The sequence below is a fragment of the Crocodylus porosus genome, unplaced genomic scaffold (assembly GCF_001723895.1).
Source record: "Crocodylus porosus isolate Cpor-Errol unplaced genomic scaffold, CroPor_comp1, whole genome shotgun sequence".
Taxonomy (NCBI): domain Eukaryota; kingdom Metazoa; phylum Chordata; order Crocodylia; family Crocodylidae; genus Crocodylus; species Crocodylus porosus.
Genome location: NW_017728907.1, coordinates 31,200,342 through 31,227,351, shown reverse-complemented (window position 1 = coordinate 31,227,351; position 27,010 = coordinate 31,200,342). Strand labels below are relative to the sequence as shown.

Below are 27,010 nucleotides of genomic sequence, written 5' to 3'. Positions count from 1 at the left end.
AGCATACGGTATAAAGTTATCTTCCTCCAGTGTCACCTTTGGCAGATAAAATACTATAATCATTTTATAGCTGAATGGTGTACAATGCAATGAAAGTTCTTCTCTGGAAAAAAATATTATGTTTTCACCCTTTTGCTTTCTTCTGCAGTGATTAGTTCCAGAAAGATGAGGTATCATCACTCCTTTGAAGGCATTGTAGGTTATAAGATTGGTCCTCAGAAGTTGGCAACATGTAATAAATGTGCTTTATTCCTAAACATCAATCAGTTTCAAGAATGGCAGTTGCTTGCAGAATGGTAATAATAGAAATATTCAGCTAAAAAATACCACAGGCATTAAAACAGTGGATGACAGATGTGAAGTGCTCGTTATACAAGAACACTTTCTCATAATTATGGTTTTATAACTAGATACATCACTTTCTAAATATTTAGTTCCTTATAGTCTTGTATTTTTGTAATGAAATTTACATGATGGTATTTAGGGTTTTTTTAACAAAGGTGGTGGGGATGGGAGGGGAGGGGGACCCAAGAGACAGCTATTAGCTTTGCCTTTAATGAAACTCTGGTACTATATGTAAGAATGACAGTTTCACAGAGAATGACTTGTTCTTTTAAAGTGATATGACTACTACATACAGTGTAAATCAATGGGGGAAAAAATCCACGTATTGAAAGTCTCATGCTATTATGTTAGCTAAGAGGGTATGATTAGCAGAAAGGTATTGGTTAATACCTTAACGGGAAAGTAGAATGGTAGAATATCTGAGCTACATAACTTATTAATGGCATAAAAGATCCTTAAAACTTTATTTTTCCTGAGCATTAAAAGCACTCTTTCTCTCTCTCTAAATACAATGGAAGATAATAAGCAAAATAAGTTTATTTATATCAATCCAACTTGTGACCAGTCTTACAAAAAACAGTTAGTGACAACTTCAAAATGGAACCCTGCATCTGTAATTTAATTCTGGCTTTTGCATTAATGAAATTATAACAGGATTAACAGGCCTAAGGACTCAATCATTTAATTTATTCAGCAGCAACACAAAGGGATGCAGGAGAATTCCAGTGCACTGCTCTGTCTGATTATTTTAATTGTTATCCAATGAGGGCATCTCTGAGAGTGAGTCAGGAACTTAATTTTTGCACTTATTCAGTCCCTTGGCTTCCATTAAAGAAAAACTGATAACAATACAAAACAGCTCCTGAACTGTGCTCAATGGATTTCTTCCCAGCTCAAAACTGAGCTGAATTAACTCAGAGCCATGGATCCACAAAGAAAAGAGCCTATTTGATTTGAAAAATTTATATAAAATATTTATCATGAGCTACTGTAATATACCAGCAATAACTGGTACTTGCATAGAACCTTTTATCAGGGGATAGCCCAATGTTTTACAAAGCTATTAGACTCATTTTACAGAAAAAGGAGAAGCTGGGGGATGCAGCCGAGGCAAAGTGACTTTCCTGAATTACAGAAGGTAGTAGTCAGCTCTCCTAACTATAAACTGTTTGCCCTATCCAAGAAACCACCCACGCTCTCCTACAAAAAGTGCCTGTACTCAGTTAAGAGTAAAATAAATCAGGCTTGCCACTAGAAAACAGTAAATCCATGCAGAAGAGCAAGCTGCTGCCAACGCAGCACTATTAACAATCCCAGTTTACCACCAGCTCCATATGTTCACTCCTATTTACTGTATTTACTCAAATCCAAGATGAGTTATTTTCCCCCATTTAACATGGGGGGGGGGGGGTAAAGCCCCTTATCCTGGATTCCAGCCCCAACGCATCAACAGCTGCTGCTCCTCCCTGTTTGACCTCTGCAGCCTCTGCCTCCCCACCCGCCCTCTTCCTGATCCCTCACCAGTCACCCCAATCCACTTTCTGGCTACAGCTCATCTCTGGCCATGCTCCAGTTTGGGGTATGGAGCACAGGGCTGCTCAAGCCTCACCCTGGCCATGCAGCAGCTGGACCCAGGTGCTGCTGGGGCTGGAACAATGCCAGAGCCAGAACTAGAGTCAAAGAATGAATAGTAGCGGTGGGGCAAAAGCCATAGGGGGCAGACATGGCAACATGGGGAAAAGACAACAAGGTAGAGGAGGCATCATGAGGGGGGCAAGCAGGAGGGGGGACAAGTAGTGAGGGCTAGGTACCAGAGGCTGCAGGTACTTCAGGGGGGATCAGGTGGGGGGGCAGGTGCCAGGAAAGGCAGGCTCTGGGGGGTGCGAAGCAGGCAGCAGGGAGCAAGGTGTGTGTGTGGGGGTGGGCAAGAGGCAGGTTATTTGACTTCTTTAGCGCCTGCCCTCATGCCACAGCTTGCCCCACTGCACTGGTGGAGAGATGTATTTAAATTGACCCTCCAATAATTTGATTCAATACATGGAAAATTACAGCAAATTTATAAATTTTCCATGTATAATGAATTAGTGGGGAGTCATCATAAATTCAGTCATCTTAGATTTGGGTAAATATGGTAGGTAGATGTGTTTATATCCCAAACTGCTTCACTCTAGAGATGGGCTGATTTTGAATTTTGCCAAATCTGACTGTGCTTGGATATAGGATACTGAGACAGCTCTTACATAAAATGAGATTCTAACCTAATTTTAGGTTATTAGGTCATTGCCTTGAACCTAGGGCCTTGGATTATCCAACCCAGTGGCTCATCCTGGTCTGCCACCTCTCCAGTGGACCACCCAGGCAGACACAGGTTGCTAGAATCTTCCACCTGGGCATAGGCACACACCCACTCCCTGCCACTGGAGTGCTGACCTCTTACGCCTTCCCATATAAACTTCTGACCTGGAAGGAAAAGAGTTTGGGTAACAAGCTGCAACCATGTACCTAGTCTGCTGTACCCTTGGCTCTTGGTTTTACTGACTCTGACAGATTCCTTGGACACTAGCCTCCTGATTTCACTCCCAGGATACTCTGGCTTGACCATGCCTAACCTGGCTAGCCTCCTGACCTCATGCTCTGCCTGTCACTCTGGATCCCCGATCTAGTTCCCCTGGCTTCTGACTTCCTGGTTTCTTCTGACCCTGAGGTGACCTGGCTGTCCATGGCCCAGTATGACACAGGGTTGGCTGCCCATGGCTCAGAATGACACAGTTCAGATTACAACCCACTACCCAATAATGTCTGAATGTTCTCTGATCTGATACCATGGTTCAGAAATCAAGTATGACTTTGCTTTGTGGTACTGGTGCACTATACTGGATGCAGTGTACCTATAAAGCGAAAGCAATTCCTTTCTCTCATTACCAGGACATTCCCTGAAAACTAGCAGCTGTGGCTGTCAAGTACATTTAACAATAAATCCCTGATTCTGTGCATTGCACCTTATGGGTGGACTCATCTACACGAAGAAACCCAGTAAAGCCAAATGGGGCTCCACACAATTATAACAGTCTTTTGGCACAGAGCAAATACAGAACTGGAATCTTACTGTGTTCATTCATGAAAGCTTTATTTTTTCTCTCTTTAAATTAAAAGAAAGCAGGAGACATCCATACCGAGAATACTTGTTTGTTTTGGCCTACGGGCAATGTCTTTCAGCAAAAACAGATTGCTTCCTTTTTCTTGTTGGACACACAGTATTAGCAAGAATTTTGAAGGTTATTTAAAAAGCAACTTATGTATAAAAATAAAAGGCAACATTTGCACAAATTACTCTTGACGTAATAGTTCATATGGAATATTCAGAAAGGAGGACTTACAAAAGTATAAATATTCTTTGTGAAATTCTAACACATCTGTTCAGCACTGTAAATCCAGCATTTATATCCAATATGCTACAGAGCTTAGGCAAGTCCATTTTTGGAATCAAAACAAATACTGGTAATTTAAGAAAATACTATCAAGCACACAAACACGGCATAATAACATATGTTGTCCAATATATCTCGTAATCAATTTAGTTTATCCATCAATTTTTAAGGAGCCCAGGTTGTCTTAATTACTTTTTCAGAAATTCAACAAGTTAACTGTAATCTCAATTAACATGAAACATTTACAATAAAAAAGTAACCAGTTGTGTTTTTTTAGCTACAGAATACAAATACAAATTAATCTCCTTAATTATATCCTGTAATGAATTTATGTCTAAAATTAGCTTTTGATCAATGCCTTTGAGAGACTGATAGTCTGGGATGTGGTTGGTTTAACAGTATGAAAGATGCATATTATTTATAAGTATTTTCAATGTTTGCTTTTTATTTTGGGGTCTTTGAAGTCAGAAGGGTTTTATGCTGCTATTTGCTACATCACACATGGTATCAAACTGAAGATGTTATCAAATGTAAATACACAAAAGCAGCCTTGGAAGTATTTTATCCTTAAATTAAATTAATCTACAGTTACAGTATTTAAGATACAGTCAAAATCCCTAATTCAAGTGGACAGTATCACCTATAAAGCCAAAATAAATGGAGTAGGATAATAGTTTCCAGACTTGGGTTACAGTGTCAATGCAGAGACTTGAGCTGTGTTAATTCACCAAGCTTGATCTTGCTTGCCAGAGCATGCTTGTCAATATTTAGCTCCCAGGGAGCATGTCATGAGTCTTTACAAAAACTAGCTTAAATACAAAATACTACAGCAGCTGCTGTGATCCTTTTTCTAACACTGAGATTAAACTGCTGAAATTTGTTTGGAGCCTTTAAAACCAGGAAACGTGTTTTCCATACACCTACTGGAACGAGAATATGAGAAATAGCATTAAGAGATTGAAAATACTGTTATTAGGGTTTATTAAAATATAGAAAAACACCAGATGCTTTACATGGACCTACTGCAAGATATTTATGTCAGGCATAAATGTCAGGTTAAAAAATGGGCAAGCAGCTGCCTCAGTGTTTTCAGGAAAACTGTTAATACAAACTGGTGCACTGAGTCTCATACTGCCCAATATTTCTAAAATGTAATGAGTAGCTTCAGGATTATCAGGCTGTGCAGACCAGTCCACCCACCAAAACTGCATTTGCAGATACACTGGATTTTCATCGTGGCAGTCACTCTTGTATATAGGTACCCACAAGGCTTTTTCAAGAACAAGTTATTTACGTTAATTTGGATTGGGGCAGGTGGGAATGGGCTTCTGGAAAGGGCAAAGGCTATGTCAGAGTTGATCTGGAGAATTTGACAAACTTCCTATGGTTCATCACAGAGGAGTCCCATTCACATGAAACAGAGGACTAACTACTGGAGTATTTCACCATGGAGGGAAGCCTGTATGATAATAGGGGTTTGGATTGGAAGAGAAGATAAGGGGGCAAACCTCCCTTTTGGAGGACCACCTGAGACTCCCATAAGGATCTGGCATACCAGTAAGCAAAGGTTATTGCATTTCATGCTCTCAGAGGTGCAAAGCAGGAAACACAGTTATGAAAGAAATCTTAGCCCCAGTAATATGCTGGAGGATGCTCATGGGAGCCCCTTGTTAAATTTTACTCAGCAAGGTCAAGGGACTGTTGGGTGATTTCTATGCCTCTGGCATATCTGCCAGAGATTGATCCTCTGATGTACTTTATTTTATAAACCAGAAGGATATAAGTAATCTCTTCACTCTTGAAATGCACAACTACTGGGTATTTTCAAAACATTTCCTGGGAGAAGTTGCTACTAGGTCCCCTTGTGAGGTCTCTCTCTACCTGTCAAATCTTCTCTTGGCTAGACTTTGAAGATGTTTAGTTTATATGATGAAACAACCAAGTAGGTTCCCAATACCTTGCTCCTCATCTGCAAGACTTGCATTCCTAAAGAATAAAGTTTATCCAAGTCTACTCCCCACCCGTGTATTGAAATACAGGCAGTATATTAATAGCACCTGTCCAAAAGAAAAAGAGGAAAAACCACTAGGGTTAGTACATTCAATTGTAACACAACTGATGTGACATTTCCAGTATAAGCATGTCAACATTCAGGTATGACAGAGGCTGAAATGAGCTCAACACAACATTCAGAATATGGACTGGTAAAACCATGTTTTCCCAAACCAGCAGGTCAGGCCTCAAGGAGAGTAAAGTGTATAGGTATGGTTGCATGCTGCTATACAACCAAACTGGTGCCTAGAGATGGATGGGGAGGCTGCTCCAATGCGCTGTAATTGATTGAGTCTGTTGAAGCATGCTAATTAGCATGCTGAAGGAAGCCTCCTCATTTTATGTATACGTGTTCTTGAACTTCAAAATGGCAGTGGGCATGCTTTAACTAAAGCTTGTTTGATGAGCTCTAGTTAAAGCATGCTGGCCACCACTTTGAAGCACAGGAGAGCTGATACACATGCAGCTGTGGGCACTTTAATTAGAATGGCTCTCGGGAGCTGCTTTAGTTAAAGCACCCTGCCACCCCACTCCGTGGAACATGTATAAAAACATCCATTGTCTTTTCACCACTTTTCAAGCTAGTTGTCTGTAAAATAAGGCTGCCAGTATTTTGGTAATCTCTTTTTGTATTATCAAGTAGCAAAACAATCTCCCCTGTATGCAAATTTTCTTAACTTCACTGAGATTGGAATGGAATTGTACAAACTAAGTAATTTCATTTTCTTAATCCCATGACATTAAACACAACTTTGTGTACCTTTCCACATTTGCCCTCTGTACATAGCATAGGCCCATGGGAACATGCCTCAAACTCTGAAATATCTAGTCACAACAGGGCACTTTCCTTAATGATGTTCATCTACTCTCACTGTGACTAAATAATGGTGGTTTAATCCTTAACTGTGAGTGTCCTTGTGGATTTAAAACCAGGGCTTAACAATGAGTTTTATACAGAGTATGTTTATGGGAATATGTTTGCAATTACCTGGGAATATAGATGTTGCAAATGGGTGATTAACTGAAAAATGGAATTAGTATACCAGTTTTCCTACAGGATTTTGTATATATTTATTGCTTTTAAGTCGGATGTTTGTACAGCTCATTCCATACAGTACTGTTTCTTGCATGAATACACACATATTAAAATGCAGATCACTTGGCTGACTATTATATATTAGTTGCATTTATTTGAAAACTTGCAAGGCAAAAAATGTCCTGTGGTTGTGAGTTACTGTAGTAAACACTTCTGATGATAACTCATCAGGGATGAAGTAATGCCCAATGAAATACAAATCCAAACCTATTTCTCAATAGAACAAATTGTCAATATTTTTCTCTTCTGTATATATTGTTGAAGTTGACATTAAGCTTTACTTAACTTTCAAGTAGGTTATTAAAAACCATAAAATGTTAGTAGGACTTAGGCAAATAAAAATGTACTTTGTGTGGCCGCACATAGCAAATCATGGTAAACTTAAGTTAGGGAAGTAGCAAAAATCACTCATACATGCACACTAGACACAAGGAGAAATTTTCCCTCCCTTCAAAAAAAATCTTAACATTCTCCTTCTCTCTAGAATGCCATTACTTTTTTCTAACAAAAGGGGTTTTTTAACTGTGAAACCTGTAGGTGACACTTTGTGTACGGGTGGGATGGGAGTGGTGATAAAGTGGGAATCCAAACTCTCACAGTTCCATGGGGGCTGCCTCTGCTGCTGAAACTAGTGATGAAAACCTCCTTCCCCAGCCATTGGCCCAGCTAATTTGAGAGGTTGTTTCTCCATTGTGCTACCAATTAATCTTCAAGCCACAAATGGGCAATTCAGTGGAGAAGCCAGTTGAGTAGCAGTCAGCTGGCAACTTGAGTAGAGAAGAAGATGGGAAACATTCCTGACAGTGGCAGCATCTGGGAAAGGAAGAATCTGATGGGTGCCCCTTGGAGCAGCTGTAGACGGGAAGGCATAATAAGAGATAGTTCCAAGCTGCCCAGTGCTTTATCCCTTATCATTGACTTTTCAGGATCACTATCCGTCTCCAGTTTTTCATTTATTACAAGGAATCCCGCATTTTGCAGAAACGAAGGAATTTCTATTGATAAAGAGAAAATGTTTTTACTTTGCATACAAATGTGGTCTGAATCCAATACAAGCTATGCTCAATGAAATGCAAGAAATCGGTATGCAAAATGAAATGCTGCTCTGGCACAGACTGAAATCTACTTGACCCACAGTAGGTTAGTGCTCAGTTTTTAACCTCTGCTGATGCAACTGTTTATCAGTGCTGTTTACAAAATCTGACAGATCCTTGACATTATTTGGAATTAAAGTTAGAAAACTTTTCTACTGTGTTGTGATAGGTAAAATTTATAAAGACCCAAGGTGGATAATAGACCATTCTTATGAACTACTACAAGGTCTTCTGTGGAAGACAGTCAGCAAAATAGCTGCCTGCAGGCCCTATAAAGTTAATTACATGGGATCTTCAATATACACATGAACTCATCCAAACCTAGACTCAGGTTTTTTGTGCCAATACCTCCCTTCTGTTTCTTGTATCGAAGCTCACTGAACTTTCAAACCCTATATTCAGACATAGTGCCACAGTAGCAGTCCCAATACTTTATAGACTCTGATTCTATGTAAAATGTATTGTATTTGGTATTAACTGCCACAGTGTAAGGACAGGAGGACTGATTCTTGCTCTCCTGAGTGCTGTGGATGTTGGATAGCCAATCCACATGCTTTAACATGCCACAGCACATCCCAGATAGCAGCACAGCCTACTTCACCTAAATCTATCTCACGGATGTACACTAAAAGCCTCCCAGTCTCAGATTACATGTGCCTCCCCTTTATCCTCTTCCCCCTCTTCTGTCACCCACCTAATGGTAGAGCAGGTTCAGTTTGTATGGATGCCTGTTGAATTGTTTAAGTTACTAGCATACAAATAAAAGTCCTCTAGTCCTTGCTTAATATATACTTGGACAAAATTTGTAGTGACTTCTGTGGGGTTCTGGAGCAAGTATAGTGAGAAAAGTTTGGCCTGATGCCTGCAATATACTATGGGTCTTATGAGACTTCATGGAAAACAAAATTTGAAACAGGCTTTACCAAAGCTTTGCGTTATTTTTCAGTAGTTTAATGTGCCAATTTAGAATTCTTGAAGGTATTTTACTTTCATTCCCATATTAGTTTAAATGGAAATATACTTAAATGCCAAGTAATTTTTCAATAATTATAATAATTTTTGTAAGACATTATAACAAGCATCTGTAACTCTACAGTGACCTCTAAAAATGAACTGCGGTAAGAATTTTATTTGAATAAAAATGTCTCAGCTTTCAGCATTATAACTAATACCAGAAGTAATCTAAAAATATCTTAGGCTACTTTGTGTGCCTGTGTTTACTTTAAGTCAGAAGCATAAAGAGATTAATTTTTCACTGGACGCTGGCCCTGTACTGTGAGCTGGATCCTTCCTATGCAATCTCCTCCACTGTGTTATATTTTACATCATGTGCAGTTATGTCTATACATCATTGCAAATATGTTTGCAATAAAGTAACACAGAAACCTTCCAAAAAACCCTCTTCACTAATTTCCTTATCTGTTTTGTTCCTTCATTTCCCCAACCACCATTCCCACCCATTGCTTCTTCACTTTCCATTTCTCTACTTAGTCCCCATCATTAAACTCCCTCGCTTCCAGCCTCATGCTCCTGACCCCACCAACCTCTCTCTCCAATCCACCTCTCACCTAAAGCAAGAAGAGAAGCTTGTCATCTCTCCAGTGGCAACACACAGCTGTAGCTCCTAATCAGGCCTCAGTTTGCCAGCCCTCTAGTGGCAAGTCACAGCTGTGCAGGTCAGGACTAGTCAGAGAAGGTTTTTAGCCTGAACGTGTGACTGCTCGAAACTCGAGCTAACACTAATACCGACATTTGAGAAGCATAAAGTGTAATGTGTAATGAAGCCCTAAATTGCTATGACCTCTGTGCTAACTATGTCAAAAAGTTAGTTCCATTTTATGCGAAAATGTGGTTCAGTCAGTTCCACTGTTTTAACCATGTGCAGTATTTCCCACAATATTGATGCCATTTTCACCCAGAATTAAAACTTGATGCATTACTGAGTGTATGTCTGGATAGACTAGGTCATAATCATAATGATTTATTACGTAAGAACATGCCTGAAGAGAACTTTTGATTTCAGCCAAATGATTCCCTGATACTAGTTTTTAGTAGTGGATACTACTGTAGTCAATACAGTTTGGTAGCTCAGTGGTATATGCTCAAATAAATACATAAAAACCCCTCAGGATGTAAAAATGAACTATTTTCACTAGGCATATTATATGTGAGCTTTGATGTATTCATTGTATTTTCACTAGACATATATGTGAGCTTTGATGTATGCATAGTATTCAACACCTGTAATATAGAAATTAATTACATGCTATCAGAACTGCAGTATATAACAATTTATACACTTCACTTTTCAAAACCTGTAAATACTAGCAATAGTCAATGATGATTTGATAGTTTTCTAGGGCTTGGAACAAATGCACCGGCTTTTAGTCTGAAAGCAAAGCTGGACATTTCTGTCTGATGCTTGGGGGATTCAGGCCAACTAACAGATAAATTTGGTGAAGAATCTCATTCTAGTCATGCCCTCCTTTCCTAATTTCCCTTTTCACTGTTTTGTCTTCTTTGCCTGTTCCTCAGGGAACTGAGTGATTGATAGCCTAATCCAATGACTGTATTACAGCTGCCTCAACTTGGACTCTTTTCCTTATCATTAGCAGTTAGCCTATGGTTAAATTCACAGCTCACTGCTTGGTACAGCCCCTGAGATTTAAGGGTCTGGCCTTTAGAAAATATTTAACATAAAATTGAAATCTTGACATACTGAGAATTCAGTTCTCTGCAAGGCTTCTTTAATTAATCCAATGTACTGTACCATTGTTCTGTATGCAACTGTGACATGGTGAACTGTTACTGAAGCTCACAGAGATGTGTAATTCTAAATTAAACAGCCACTTACGTGTACCTACACCACACTTTTTTTTTACAAGTACATGTGCATGAATATATGAAAAATTATATTCCGTCTATAAAAATAATAAAATTCAAACTAATTTTGCTTTCACAGTCAAGAGTTTTCGATTAAACTGAAGCTTGGAACAGCTTCTTTGAAAACAAGAGGAGGAGGAAATATCGCCATATTAAAATGCTCTTTCTAAAGACCTGTGATTCACTCCTAATATGTGATTATTTAGTCTTTCTGTAAAGAAATTCAATTACAGATTTTTTTTCAAAATTTGACTAAGAACAATACGTGTGTTACCCTGGTAAAGTGTTTTCATTTATGTGTAATAAATAGCCTAGAAAATAGAAGTGAGGAATAACTATGCATAGTTCTCATACCTTATCTGCAGAATAATACTTATTTTTAAATAGGTATGGAAAAGATGTAGACCTTGATCTATGCTGTAAACCTTTGCCCTAGTTCCAGTCAGTCGATGAGCTGCAAGCTTCTATGAAAATGGCAGCTGAGTCCCAGATGAAAAATTATGCATCTCATAAAGTGCTATTCTGCTGAAATGTCAAGCTATGGCAGGGCTGTACCTCAAACTCAGCACTTGGCATTTTCCTTCTGTCTGCTTTGTTGCCATGAAGCAAACATGAACAGTGAGGATTTGTGTAGGGCAGGTAGCAGGCAAGCTCACTGTCAAAAATCTATTATTAGGGCTCTGATCTCTTCTGCACAGACCAGTGACGGCAGTACACTGAGAGAAATCAGACTGCAGCAAAGACATAATGGAAAAGGAGAATTCTTTGTGAATCTGTACATAATATATGTAAATGAGTCTTTCTAATGGCTGAGCTACACTTAACAGAAATAATAACCTAAAATTAAAATTGTAATATGGCATACATTTGCTTGGTGCTCCTGTTTTATCCAGTTTTCTAATTATATTTTAATATATATTCTTTAAACTGTGTCTCAATGAATATTTATACTAACATAAGGATATATACACACACATTTTTATTTCCAATGATAGACAGATTTGTATTCCTTTCCACTGACCAAAATCAACACCATGCAGTCACTGAGAGCAATGTGTTAATGAATGTGAATGCTTGTTTTCTTCAGATTTTCTTTTAACAATATACCATAGAATTAAACTAAAAAGATAAGAATTTATACTATGCCTTCAACTTTCTCCCCTTCAGCTGAATTTATACATTTCAATAGGTTAATATATATGTGCCTATTAATAATGCCAATTGTTTCATAGAATACATACATTTTAATTTAATGAAATAACATCCTGTAAACATTCCTTAAAAAGGCACAATTGCTATATGACAGTGTTTTTCTGAAGAGAGACAGCTCCACTAAATTACTTGAAAGGTAACTAAAATTAACTGCTTTTTCTCATTTCTAACAATTATATGCTCACACATCTAACAACAGAACAAATATTCCTTTTAAGGTCTCTCGGTGGTCAGCAGTCACTCTTACACAGAAAAATTCACTGTTAACAGAATATCTGTAATTTTTTAATTCTTCCACCTACTGCAAAATATTTTTCAGTGAACACTAAAACATGCACATTTTCATATACTGATTTTGTGAAACATAAAATTAAAGTACTCACAAAATACTACTATAATTGGACAAAGCAGTGCTATGATATAGTGCAACTACTACAGCAAAATACTGTAATTTTGTTTTGTTTCTGAACAGTAATATTAAAGAGGGCATATTCAGTTTTTTATGTAGGAATTAGTTTTTTAAATGAATACAGGAAACTCAATGTTAATTTTTATTCTACTCAATGTTGCCTCTGATACATACTCTACATGCCTATATAGTGGTTGATTACATACTTGAAACAGATGAGTACAAGCTTATGAAAATATTATGGAATTTTTAAAATTTAAGTTTAAAGAGAAATCTTAGAGAAGCATCTTAGATACAGCCATTGACAGTATGGTAACATACTAGTGAGATACTGCATCTATTTTAGTTCCTATAGAACACACGCACACTATTTTCAAGTTAGTTACTGGTTCTTCAGATGGTAATATCTCTTTTGCAGCCAGTCAGTGTTATTTGTCATGAAAACACATATGATACTTAATTTAAAACCAAACCAAACCAAAGTCTTTATACTACACATGCAAAAAAGTACAGATGTATAAAAAACTTACAGAATTCACCAGAAAATGACAGCCTGATCTTACCCCAGGTATTGGACATGTAAATTGACTTTGGTGACTAAGTGCAATTCTATTCCACTGTGTTCAAATTCCTGAAAATCTATATTGCATCTATTTTTTTGTAACACACTGTCACCAGATCCTTAAGACTCCATCACAAAAAAGCAGCTGTGAGGTTTCCCTGGTATTCAGGGAAATTACCTGGGACATGAGACCCCCTATAATCACAACCCTGCTCTGATTCAGACCAGTAATTTGATCCTGGATCTCTCTCACCAGGTATGTGTCCTTATTACTTATTATTGACTATTTTGGGGTGGGTTCTCTTGAATGTGTTTCACTCTGCAAAGATTATTTAATATTCATTAGCTGAGAGCGAGAGCGAGAGAGCACACAGGAGAGAGAAAGAGAGAGAAGAGAGACCCAGGTTCAAGTGCCTGCTTTAAAGTCAAAATAATCAACTAAGTAATAGAGCAGAATGGGGGAAATGACAGTGCTTGCTAAAATTCAGTAATTTAAAACAGGTCATAACTTATAACAAGCACTGAATGGGAAAATAATACTGAAGGTAATAACTTCAAAGTCTATTTCTGAAGACAGATTTAAAAAATAACAAACATATTCTTATGATTTTTGTCTCTAGGACTTTCCTGCAACTCTGGGCAGTTATTTTTTGTAAGGAGCTATTTCCTTTATTTATTTATGTTTATTCCTTTAAGAGAAATCAAATGAACATATTTCCCTACATTAATACTTTAATAAGAATAAATGAAAAAAATCTTTCAAACAAATCTTTCCTAAGGGTTGGTGTATCATTACAATCATTTCTGGATATAGTTACTTGTAAACAAACTGGAGAAAAGATAGCCAAATGGATAGAATTTATGCACAATGTTTCTGTAGTGTACATTACTTAGAAGATGCACCATTAAGTCTTTTTAAAGAGTTCATTTCTAGGGAAAGTTCTGAAGTTGCAATGTCAGCCCAAAGCTTGATGAAGACACTGACTTACCATAATGTAAGCCTCTATTAAAATCACTATATTACTCTAGAAAAAGTAGAATTTGGAATTAATTCCACTAACACAATGTATCCTTTTTAGCAATAAACAGCCACAACGGGACAGATTATATTAAACTATACAATTTTTTTAGAAGAAATCTCCATTAAAAAGACAAGGTTTTGTTGGGTAGATGTGATATCTTTTATTAGACCAACTAAATAGTTGGAAAGATTGTTCTTTGCAAGCTTTTAGGCACAAGCACCCTTCCTTCAGGCATAGGGAGAGTCTGGTGTTGTTTTATGTGCTCTCCTGGGTCAAATAGAAATCAACAACCTGTAAGAAAATGAACTTTCATACTACTAGGCATCATGAGGGAAACATACTTTTCCTTACATTTTAGCTTAGAAAGAAAGAAAAAGAAAGGAGGAAAAGAATAAAAACCCAAACCAGATTGATAGCAATTCCATTCCAGTGCAATCGATTCAATTCTATTCCATGAACTGGACAAAGAACTCAAGAACATATTGTAGGGAATAATGCAACATTGGGAAATGATCTAAAGGACCCTGGATAGCAACTTAATCATCTCTAAAATGGGCTAAATTTATCCCTGCTGTAAGATCACTGATTTTGACACATATCAAAAGTAAAAAATGTCCCAAAAGGTTTATCAATGTTTTCTCATATTTCTGAAAGAACAGCAAAAACCTGAATGATTATGTTGAAATTGAAATAAACAAATCAAAGCTGTATAAAAGTAGTTTTTTACAGTTTTGTAGTGACTTTCATCCAAGGATCACAAAGCACTTTATAACAAGCCCACAGGCATGTAAGCAGTGTTATCGCTGTTTAACAGACAAGGAAGGTAAAGCTTGGAAAGGTCAAATGTCTTGCTTAAGGATATGCAACTGGACAAGAGAGCTCAGGAACACCATCTTCCACTCCCTGGCTTTAACAAGAGATGTACTCTCTGTTTTGTCATGTTCTTATTAAGGAAATTGGTTAGCTCTCTGATGTGTACATTTAGGAATCTGCTAAAACAATTCATTACTAGACCCTGATCACTAAGCAGAGACCTATTGCTTTGTTCCTGCAGACTTCTCTTGACTATACTGGCTCTGGGGCATTCCTATACACAATGAACTGCAGGAATGAAACCTTAATGATGTTAATTATAGTTCAGTGACCTTTATTTATTTGTCTATCATGGCACATTCTTTGAAAACATAACAACGGATTGGATTAAGGTTTTTAACAAAACTAGGTTTAGGCCAAAAATGTAAGATTTTATTCCAAACTGTCAGCTACTGTTTCTTTTGATACTGGTATAACTTCAGAAGGGGGAAAAAACCAACATGCATAAAACAAAAAACTAAAAACTATAACAGGGTATTTTCCTTTTCAGGTGTATTAAAACAAACAAAAAGCTTCACTTCTCCCAGGCTGGGACCTGTTTCTACAGCACTATAAACCATGAAAAATATGGAAATGCTGGCAGGCCCTTAGGTACTGCTGAGTATCCAGGTGCTGCTATAATTTATACTATATACATGTTTAAATTTGTGACATAAAAGACACACTTTTCATAATGTGGTAATTTTATAGTTTTATTAGACAGACTTATGGTAGGAAGAAATATTCAGAAATTGCAGCTTAAATGAGAAAGTGTGAATGGTGTTACTTATATAAAATACTACTGCAATAGTTCTTTTATTAATTTTTAATGCACAGCACCCACTGTGACCTCCTTTATTCTTTATTCTGCCAACATGGCAGCCTGGAGAAATTGAAATGGGCTGACAGAAAGTACTACAATCGTAAGATTGTATATCTTTACTTATTTATTTTTGCATGCCCCCCATTCTGCAAATGACCAAAATGATGATATCTTGTTTGACACACAATAAGAAATAACCTTTATACAATAAGTAGATATTTTCTTTTCCTTTATTTTCCTTTGCACTGTTCTATAGTAGTCCTCCTTAATGATTTTCCACTGTTATGTCACTGTTTAAAGCCAGCGGAAACTTACTATCTTATGCTTGGTATGATTTAAAGTCAAGCTAAAAGGAAAATCATGCCAAATCTTCCTACATTTTTCCAAAATAACACAGTTCCATGACATAAAGTATTTTTGTTTAAATTTTATCCAAGTACTCTTTTTTACCTAATTCAGCTGCACTTTACTTGAACAGTGGGATACTATTATGTTATGTATGTTTACCTCTATTTCTATCACCAAGGAGACTAATCTCCATACCAGTACAGTCAAGAAGCCCTCAGCACTGTCTTTGCAGGGCCAAGTTCATGTTGTCACAGTAACAGAGTGCAGAGGGTCAATAGATTAATATATTATTGCATACAATCATAAAACTAGAGTACAAAACTTTCTGCTGCTAGATTTTAAATCAAATTCTAAATCACCAGACTGAAATATAATGCATCTATAAAGCATAAATATTACAAGGAAAGGAAATCACAAATAAACATTTATTTACTTAATGTGATGAGTCATTTTTCTCCTTAGTGGAAAGAGGACAAAAGAATCTACTCTAAGGCAGTCTGATAGGAAAAAGCAAGGCACAAGTTCAGCCTATGAAACACATACTGCATCCAGAATGTTTATATTTTCCCCTTACAGTGCCCTTTCATTAGCCTCTGTCTAACATGTGGCCTGACAATTGTGACAGAATGAAAAATTCTAGGAAAACTGTGGGTCACAAGAGAAGAGATTTTCTTCTCTCTCTAGTGACCCTATAGCAGTATTCTGTTGCAGTGTTTTACCATTAAGGAAAGGGCAACACAAGAGTCTTCACACTCAATCTGTTCCATCTGTCATGACTATTAGAAACATTGACCAGCAGTGAGCTTTAAGAACTCAGTGCTACTGCAGACATGATATTCTAGCCCACTACAAGGACCTCCTGATGTTTTCTTAGCCTCTAAGGAAGCATTATGTATTAAAAGGGCAACACCTACCAGACACACCACCATATGTGGTCTTCCTTCCTCCACCAACTGCAGGCCAAGGTGTGCAGTCTGCTTTCAGTCCCATCAGTCCTGACACAGTATTGGTGGCTGTAACACCATCTGCATCACCTGCAAAATGAATGAACTTTTTTTTTTTTTTTTTGCTAAATAACCTGTATAAAAATAACAGAGGAAAACATATATGAAAATGGATCACTTGTTATTTAGGCCCAGATCCTTACCTAGGGCCAAGAAGCCCAATTTGCAAATCATAATGGAGGGTGCAAAAATTATTTAAAGCCCAGTGCTAGATTTACCAGTCTCATATGTTAAAGAACTGAAAGCAACATGAATCACTTGCAAGAATCCTAAGGTATGGACATAGCAGCTAGGGGCATAGAGATTCCTAATGTAGATCTCTCTTCTCTTGGATCATGTTCCCTAAGAATAGAATATATCACACTGGCTCTATAGGATTCTCCCCTGCACTGAGGTGATCCTCTCAGAGTTAGCTATGCTCACTAATAGACTATTTTACAATGGTGGATCTGTACCTTAATTTCAGTTCATATAATGAGTATTAAAATTAAACAAAGAGCAAGACAGAAAAAATACTACCTCATTCCAATTTACTGAATCTATTATCTTTCTAGAAATGTTATTTGCTAGTATGTAGCATTTTGAAACTGAAAAAAAATGGAAAGAAAAAAGACAGCACAAAATTCGATCCTATGCCAAAAATGGAAACAAATTTTGATGGATGCACCCGTATAACGGCAAATACAATTTATACATATGCAAATATTCTCACAAGTAAAGTACAATGGATTGGTGATATGACAGTTTTCCATCTATAAATAACTTATAGTTTACCTCATGGTATTTTCTTTGTATGTTTATATACTTACTACAGTAAGGCACAAAGCAAAAATTTAGTAGGCCATCTTTTAACAGCGCTATGCTTACTTTCAATACGTTAAGCAACTTGTTTTTACATTAGTTTTGTTACTATTTACTATTGTTTTTGCAATAAGCATGCAAATGTGGATAATTGTGTAAGGTTTGCATCTGAGTTTGTTACCTTCTTGTGCAGCCAGGGCAATTTTCACAATATCGGTGACATTTGGGGTCAGCTTGGCAAAGAAAGGAATCTGAACAGCTTGCCTAACCCAGCGACAGATGTTACGCACTAACTCTGGATCCTGTTCAAATAGGTCAGATAAATACAGAACATAATTAAAAGTAACATGATCAAAATGCAGGACAGTACAATAGCAAACCTTAATGACAAATGTCTGTACTATAGTTCTTCCAAAACTTTCAAACTCCACTTTGTTTTATTAATTAACTTAGTTCAGCCACTTGAAGTAAATCAAAGATCAATTACAGAAAAAGTTAGATCACACACAAGGAAAGGAAAAAAATTAAACCAAACTGTGTGTAAAGGAAAAAGATACCAAAACAGATTCGGTATGCAGAGGGACAGAAATAAACTTAATAAAAGCTGCATGGGGTGCATCTACACATGCACTTAACTGCACAGTAGACTAATTTGCTGTTGTGTAAAGCATCACAACCTCCATGTGTGATGCTATTAGACTGTAGCAAACTAATTTTTGCCATGCGATAGAACAGTACTATCTTACAGCGGCAAAAATAACGGTGTCTAAATGCACATGTAAACGCAGACCTTGATATAAATTGCACCCAGTTAGCCTAGACAGCATGGGACCATACCACTGCCTGCTGCCTAACCATATGGCTCTGCTCTTTGGGCACTCTTATACTCTAGTCAGTCGCTCTGTTGCCCAAAGTCGTGACCTGGAGCCCAGGGCTGAACCCCTGAGCCTGCTGCCAGGCCAGGTCTGCTCCCTCCTGGCTCAAACTGCTGCAGTCCCAGGCACATTTGTAGACGCTGCGCCCAGGAGCTGTTAACTCTAGTGCAAATTGCACCAGAGTTTATCGTGCTTCACTAATCAAACGTGTAGATAAGCATGCACTTATTGCAATCCATTCCATCTAAGACATACAGTACATAATGACTTTAATACAGAATTACATTACGCTCATCATGACCTAATCAAAACAGCATATTAGTGGAGGAGGAGGGGTGTCAAAACAATTTTAGCATTTTGAAATTCTCTTGGGACTTTAGAGAATAGCTAAGGATAGAAAAAAAAGTTAAATATAAGGTCAAAATAATCCCTTTAAGGGTAGAAACAGAAGTGCCCAAACACTGGCTAATGATTGTAAATAGTTACTTCCCACATGGAAGAGGTTTTAGAGCAGTGATGTCAAACTCATCAGGCCCTGAGAGCCAAATGAGTAGCACGGAGCCAGTCTGTGGCCTGGATGAGTAGTGTGGGGACAACTCATGGTCCTGCGCATTGGATCCAGCAAGTGCTGGTTTGGTCCTGTGTGTGCTGTATGCAGTGCATGTGCTGGATCTAGTGTAATCTAGCATACCAGCCTGATGCAGGAATGAACTACATGCAGCATGCTGGGTTCAGCCTGAGACCTTCAGGAAGAACCGTAGGCCAGATCCAGCCTGCGAGCTATATCTTTGACACCCCCTATTTACAGCAAGGGCATCCAATTCACCTGCAGCTCTGAGTCAGATCTGGACTGCTGGGCTTCTCATGGACTGGATCTGTATCATAAGGAGCCTCACAGGCCAAATCCATACTGCAAGGACCCTCATAGGCCAGATTCACAGCTGACAACAGGGCAAGCAGTGGAATGGGGGTTAACAAGGCTAACTTTCATCCCCACTGCCAACACATGCCCAGCAGAGCTCTGAAGCTCTATCCCCAAATTCTCAGCAAATCTGGAAGCCCTGCAGGCTGGGCAAAATGGCTCTGTGGGCTGGATCTGGTATGTGAGCTGTTTTTTAAAACACCTGATTTTAAGGGCAATCAGCTAGCCTTCCCATTAAATACAGCTCAGTGGCTACACTAGTCTATGATTCCAGCACGTATAATAGTTCTCTTAGTGTACACTTGGATTTTTTCACCATGAAGAGCTATTGATTTGCAGTACCTGCTAATGTGATTTGGGCATACTAAAATGTTTTCAGAAAAAATGAAAGTGCTACTGTAAGATACAATGCAAACTTAACCAGTGGACAGCTCTATCACTACCCTGACAATTATTTATACGTATTAATTTTTTATTGCTGTCAGATAATTAAAACTGTCATCAGGAAAGAGATTTTTCTTATTCACTATTAATTTCAGTACTCAGATACCTGCATTACTATGCAGCAATAATGAAAATGGGATGCGCTTAAGGTTAGGCAGTTTAAAAATTCCATAGATCACAAAGCTCTCTGTTCAACAAAGCATCTTTTATAGGAAATGTTTCTCCTTGTTTTTTCATTTTAGACTTGTTTACAATTAAGCATGAACATTAAAACAGTATAGACTATGCAACTACTAAGTATATGGTCCATTTTTATGATAAGTAAAATTCAGAGATTTAGCTCTGCAAAATCCAACTAATAAAAATGGTGATCTACTCTGTAGCTGCAACTTTCATGAAATATTTATGGGAACTGCACTGGCATTTTGAAAGCAGTTGCATCGTTTGACTTTCATTTTCCAGTTTTGAATCTCCTTGGGACCCAGTGTAGAAGTGAGAGACCCTCAAGAAGAGATGAATTCTATGTCCTTTAGGTTAATTCTTTCGCTTAGGCATTCTGACAGTAAGTTAAAGGATGTTTGCACTATATAACTCATTATGCTGTCCTAGTAGTGTTTGTCCTATAAAAATATCATGATATGCCAACATACTTAATTTTAAAAAAAAATTCATTTAATCCATGTTGAACAGGCCACTGGTAAATCAGACTTTAGGAATTGTGAACTCCCCAGTACTCAGAAGATGTAGAAGTTCAATCTAAAATCCAGTGAAAATACTTTAATATCATTAATTAAGTAGTTGTTAATAATTTTAGTGAATGAAGTGTAGGAAAAGGTAGTGATAAAACACCATATGATGAAACACATGGAAGAAAGGGAAAAAAAGGAAGACGAAAGAAGAGTTTGGGGAAGGAAGAGAAACAAAGAGATGCATCAGTGATGATCACCCTGATGATAAGCAACTGAGAGAGGCTGAATTTTCTAGGAAGGCACATGATAATAACTACATAAATAACCGTTCCATATAAAAGCAACATTTTCTACTGTGGTGTCTGTGTGTGCCAAACTCAATGGTAATTTCAGTGTAGGTTCAGGAGGCATATTGGCTATAATTAAAATGAAATTTGGCTCTTTATTCTAATTATTACCTACTCCACATCATGCCAACTGTGTAGCTTATTTAGAAATTGTTTCCATATCTGCTTCATTTGGACCAAGATTTGGTCAGGCCCTACGTGGTAACACTGAAGTAACAAACTGTTTTTCAGCCAAAAGGGCTGAGCTGGGCTCACTTACATTACTTTAAAGTAAATGAAGGCCAATGAAAAATTCCTCTTCTGTAGAGGTTCGCCACATAAGTAAGATATATCTGGCAGGGCATGACAGTAATGACAGCTAGAGCTGCCCCAGTACAACTCTAACTTTCACCAGAGCCAAGCAGCTGTAACTGGTCCCTAAGCTCTCCCTCTCCACATCACTGGAGCAAATCAGGCTCTTATATTTAAAGTTATTTGCTTAATATTTGTAAGACTGTCTGACTTCGATGCTTTAAATAGTTCAACTTCTAGGTGTGGCAGCAATGCAGAGATTACCATGTTTTCAGGTGATGGACCCAATGAAACATTTTTCAATTTCTCATATAAAAAGTGACTAGTGCCAGAAGTGTGTGTCATGGATGTATATGCTTGGGCAAATCGTACAGATGTAATCTGATTGGCTCATTCATTGTATAAGGCTTGCTTGGAAACTTATCCCTTTCCCTTAGTCACGTGTACATAAGTACTTTCTCAGAAAAATAATTTAAAGTGAAAAAGGAATCTTAGGGTAGTTGGAAGCATACACATTTTCCACCAAGATTTCCTAAAGTCAATGTGAATACTGATTAATGTAGCTTTTTACAATGAGTTTCCATTTGAGGAAAAAAAAACCCTAAAATATGAAAATAGTAGTAAACACCAGATTTTGAACATAATGATATGGTCACTGATGTATATTGTAGCTGAGGTGAATTTTGCAAAACAAATTATGAATTGCATGACATTTGGTAATTTTCTACTTATGTAAGCACTTGCAAATTTGATTTTTCCTTACTAGTTGAGTTAACCAACTTTTATGAGTATGTCCATTAGAACGATACTTGGTTTACATAAGACAGGATGTAGTGGACAGTCAGGCTAAATCCCATATAAAAAAAGTGAAATGAAAATGTTTATAGTTTTTATATAAAATTTGTTCCTTCTTGCTCCACATGTATACATCTGAGGGATCTCATATCTGTTAATTTCAATGTGACATCCCAGAATTATTTACTGACTGCTGCTAAAAAACACATTCATTATAAACCCACTCCAGCCATGCACTCAGGCACCTGCTTTAAAGTATGGGGTGCGTCACTGCCTTTGATGGGACTACCCACTTGCTTACAGTTACCAGTGTACTTGTGTACTATGCTGCCCTGTGAACTAAATGCATTAGGAGCCAAATCCTCACACTCATGGGCAACGTGAATAATTGAGGTAGACACTGAGGGGATCCTGAGTGTGATGTCCAAATGGGAGAATGGCTAACTGATCCATGGTTTCATCAGTCCTGCACCTGTCAGGCCTCAATCATTTGGTCCCGTGCCGCCCGGCTTTGGATATATATGGCTGTTCTTCGGTCCATCCCTCTGGTCTTAGTAAATAGACGTTCCTCCCCGGGGCAGTCTTTTTCCCAATCCCACCTGCCATGACTTTGATGGGTCTTTCAGCGGTGGGGTCCGACTACTGGGGCTTGTCTAGATCCAAGGCCTTAGGGTGGAAGTCTTCTGTGAAGCTTCAACCTCCCCTGTACCTCGGCCTGAACCCAGCCACGATGGGTTGCTGATATCTTTCTTGGCCTGACCCTCACCTGCAGGTATCCTATTTTCTCCCGGAACTATGTGTTAGGCTTCACCCAAATACAAGCTACACATGTTATGGGACTGCCCAACTGTCTCAGTTCTCTACATGGCAGAGCCCTCCTTCCTACCGGGTAGGCCCTAGGGCTCTATGTCGCCCACCTCCCAGCCCTTCCAAAGGTGGGGGACAAAAACCAAAAGAAAAGACTATTTACAACACCCGTGACCTTCTAACTACCACAATCGGTCAGCTTGGTCCGAATGTACCCTGATTAGCCCCGACCCACGCCTGACCGCACCCTAGTGCCATTCTCTACCCTTTTTATCAGAGAATGATCTATGAGTTAAGCAGACCCTCAATGTCCTTTCAGGCTCAGGCTATTTTCTATTCCCTGAAGGGTCACTTTATGTCCTGGGTTTTATTTCTAGTAGCCCCTGTTGCTGCTTAAGCCTTCCGCCTCCCACTTAGGATTGTCCCTGGAGCTGAGTTGAACCTGTACTGGTCCCCCTTGACCCGGCGCCTCAAATCCCGTTGTTCTCCCCTCTTCTCTGGGGCCCACCCAGATTACCCCACTCGCCTGTCTGATGCCCAGATCCTCTCCCAGGTGTCCAGCGTCAGGACATAGCGTGGCCGCTTCTTTCCTCTTTAGCCTGCCGCTGGTGTCTTCCTCCTGGAGGGCTCAGAGGCGGCCTTCTGCCCTGTGAGATGTATTCCTGCTCCCTCTACCTTCAGGAAGGGATCCTGGGAGTATCTCCCCTGTCGACCTTCTCACTGCTCTCTCCCCTTCTGCTTCACTTGCCACGCCTCTTATCTTCCTTCCCCTTCTATCCAGATGGCTGCAGTTTTAAAAAAACGCTGCTAATGAGCCGCGCGGGTCCCGCCGCCGCTTCCGGTCTCGCCACGGCTCCAGCTGCAGGTAAGGGATTTTCCCTCACTCTTTCTTTCTTTATGTCTTCCCTAGGGTGTTCCAGCCCCAGGGGTCCCCCTTGATCCTTTGTGTTTTCCCCGTGACAAGTTCCAAGCCCTGTCTGGTTTACCGTTAACAACTTTTCCATTTCCTTCCTGTCTTGCCTCATTTCCTTTGCACAACTGGATTCCCTTCTTCTGCACCCCCTTGTTATTTTTTGTCTCTTTTTTGCCAACTCAGCATTTTCTCCTCCACCCTTACACATCTTAGGACTTAGCACTTCTGTAGTTCTCTATGGTGTGCTTGAACTCACAATCCAAAATGGCATTGTATAGGACTCCTTACACATTGGTATCTCTCACAGCACATCAAAGCTGCATGGCTTCCTGCAAAATCACCTGTGCATCTAAGGCAATGGCATAAAAATGATGTATTTTATCTTCTCTATAGACAAGAGACTTTCTCTCAGTGACAACTCCAGTCACAGGCTTCTCAAACCACCAGTCCCCCTCCAGGTGAAAGCCCTGCCTATACCTATAGGCAGTGCTGTACTTAGGACTTAGTTATATCCATTAAGCAAAGAATAGTGTAATACATGTGCTAACCTCATTTTCTATTATTTTGACACTGTATGTGATTAGTTTGAAATTTGAAAATGAGGACACTGAGCTATTAAAGGGTCAAAATCAGAAGGATGTTCAGTTAGTTGATCAGTTGCATAGTTTTGTATAGAAAGAATGAAATATACTTCTTCAATTTCACATCATTCAAAGGCAGCTTGCTGTACTTTATACAACCTTTCCACAAAATATATCAAATTCAGTTTAAAAGGACAATTCTTGGGAGTCAAATTATTTTTACAGAGGATTTAAAATAAAAAATCCAATTCTAAATTAATTCACTGCTCTTATGTCTGGTTTTATTTATTGACTAAAAAGTTTACCATCATTTGAAAAACAGTTGAAGAACAAGATCTGTGAAAACTGATCAGCAAAGTATTTGAACAGTAGCTTAATGCTAAGCTATTATGTGAACAGTATAGTCCATTTCCATATAGCAAACACTGGATTTCAATGAGACTGACACATGTGCTTCAAGTCAGGCACATGTTAAAGTACTTTGCTGATTCAGGGCCTTTATACAGAGCTAGTAAAAGCTGACCCAAATGTACAAAATCTACCTACTGATTCTTAGCAGACTGAGCTAGAATTTATGAAACATTCAAAGAACGAGAATGTAGCTGGTAGAGAGAATATATCTTGGGGCACTCAAACTAAATTAAAAAACAATCTTTCTGCTATAAATATTTGTGTAACTAGTAATGTAACACACCTTTCTCCTGTATCTCAAATCCAACTTCACAAAAGTGCCTGAAACCTGTTTTGCTGTCAAAACGGTTGACAAAGTTTGTGTAGCACAGAAATATGTTTTAAACTGCTTGATATGCAAAATGTCAATAGCTGTAAAAACAGATGGGTATTTACATTTGCAAAATCAACAATACAAACCACTTAAAATATTGCTATTTTAATCTAGATAGAGGATCTTAATGTTTTTGGTACAGTCAATCACATTGCTATACATTATTGTCCTATACTATAAATTATTAGTTGTGTCTAAGTTTACTTATTAACGATTGTTCATTACAATTACTATTTTAAAAGTAGCATAGTTATATTGTGTGTGGATTAAGCTAAGAGAATAAGTGGGCTAAATCTTGAGAAATATGTGGGGGATTTAATGCAGCACAAGATCTCTTCTGAAATGAGAAGTACATGAGTAGATCTGCTGTATTCATGTCCTTAATCAAATGCTGCTTGTGTATTCCAAAGGCACAGGATATTTTAACGTTACAGAGGTTGTCTTTTATTTCCCTTAAGCAGTGCTACTGAATTCATTTTTTCTGAATATTCATTCTAGCCTCAGGGTGGAGGACAATTTTAATCCCGAACTACTCACTGCCAATGGGTGGCTATTCCAGAGAAAAACAACTCTGCAATCTTTTTTTTCTGGGAGGGAAAAATTACATGGGAATCTCACAAGAGGTAGCATGCAGGGCTCTTTCCTCAGAAGCCAAGCAGGAAGTTTTCTACAAATTCTATTTGAAGACACTGCTGACAAAATGTCCATCTCCTAATGGCTTCACCCTTGGTTCCTGCATACTTTAAGAGGGCTGCAGGAAGAGGGTTCAAGATGCCCTAGAGGCAGTAGATCATCATTCTCTATTTCACATGAAAAGAAATAAACCACACAGATAAAGTTAGTCCTGCCTCTGGGAAGACAATCCCTTGAGGTCCTTTCCAGTCTCATATTTTAGGGTTCTCCTGGGGGAATCTGGCTTGCAGTTCTGGGATATTAGTTTTATAACTACCTACTTGTCAAGGTATGTATATGGCCATCATTACCATAGTATCTGAGCACTGTGGACTTTATCCATAACAGTCTTATGAGGTAGGGATGTATGATTATCTTTGTTTTACAGTTGCGGAGAGGAGTGCCCTGTGGTTTGGTGGTAGAATCCTTGTCTGAGTCCCAGATACTTACACAATGACAGCCATGGAGGCACCAAACATCTGGACTCAGTCTGGTATTTGGATTCTGTCTCAGTGCCCTAAAGGGAGGATGGAAGGTCTGGGCAGCCTCCACTCCTCCAAACAAAAATTCCTGTCCAGGCATATGCACTGAAGGTCTGGGTGTCCCTCATGTATACACCATGATCCAGGAGGACTGATGGTTGCCACCACAGTTGGGGAACAGAGGCTCAGAGAAATTAAGGCCCAGATCTTCAAAGCTATTTTAAATAACGTATTAAATGACTTTCCAGGAAGGAAGTGTCTGACTGGACTCTCAGACCAAATCATTCACATTTTAGATCAGTGCCCTTAAAGCACAGCAAAATTTTCAGCAAAGGAAATGTTTTCATAGTGCTAGCCTTTCAGGGTATTTCAGTGACAGAGACTTAAAAAATGTCTTCTATTCACACACACTTTTACACCACACAAATACATTTTGTGAACATTTGGAAGGCAATTAATAATATAATTCTACTTTTT

At 38.4% G+C, this 27,010-nt stretch overlaps 1 protein-coding gene across 1 annotated transcript in view; it reads right to left on the bottom strand.

The window, feature by feature from the left end:
- Nucleotides 1-27,010, bottom strand: part of DPYD (dihydropyrimidine dehydrogenase) — a 672,292-nt gene that overhangs the window by 115,709 nt on the left and 529,573 nt on the right. Inside the window, exons 17-18 of the mRNA XM_019531048.1 lie at nucleotides 18,113-18,233; nucleotides 17,041-17,160 (exon numbers count right to left, since the gene is read on the bottom strand). Coding sequence (XP_019386593.1) covers nucleotides 17,041-17,160; nucleotides 18,113-18,233 — 241 coding nt within the window. The remainder of the gene's footprint in view (nucleotides 1-17,040; nucleotides 17,161-18,112; nucleotides 18,234-27,010) is intronic.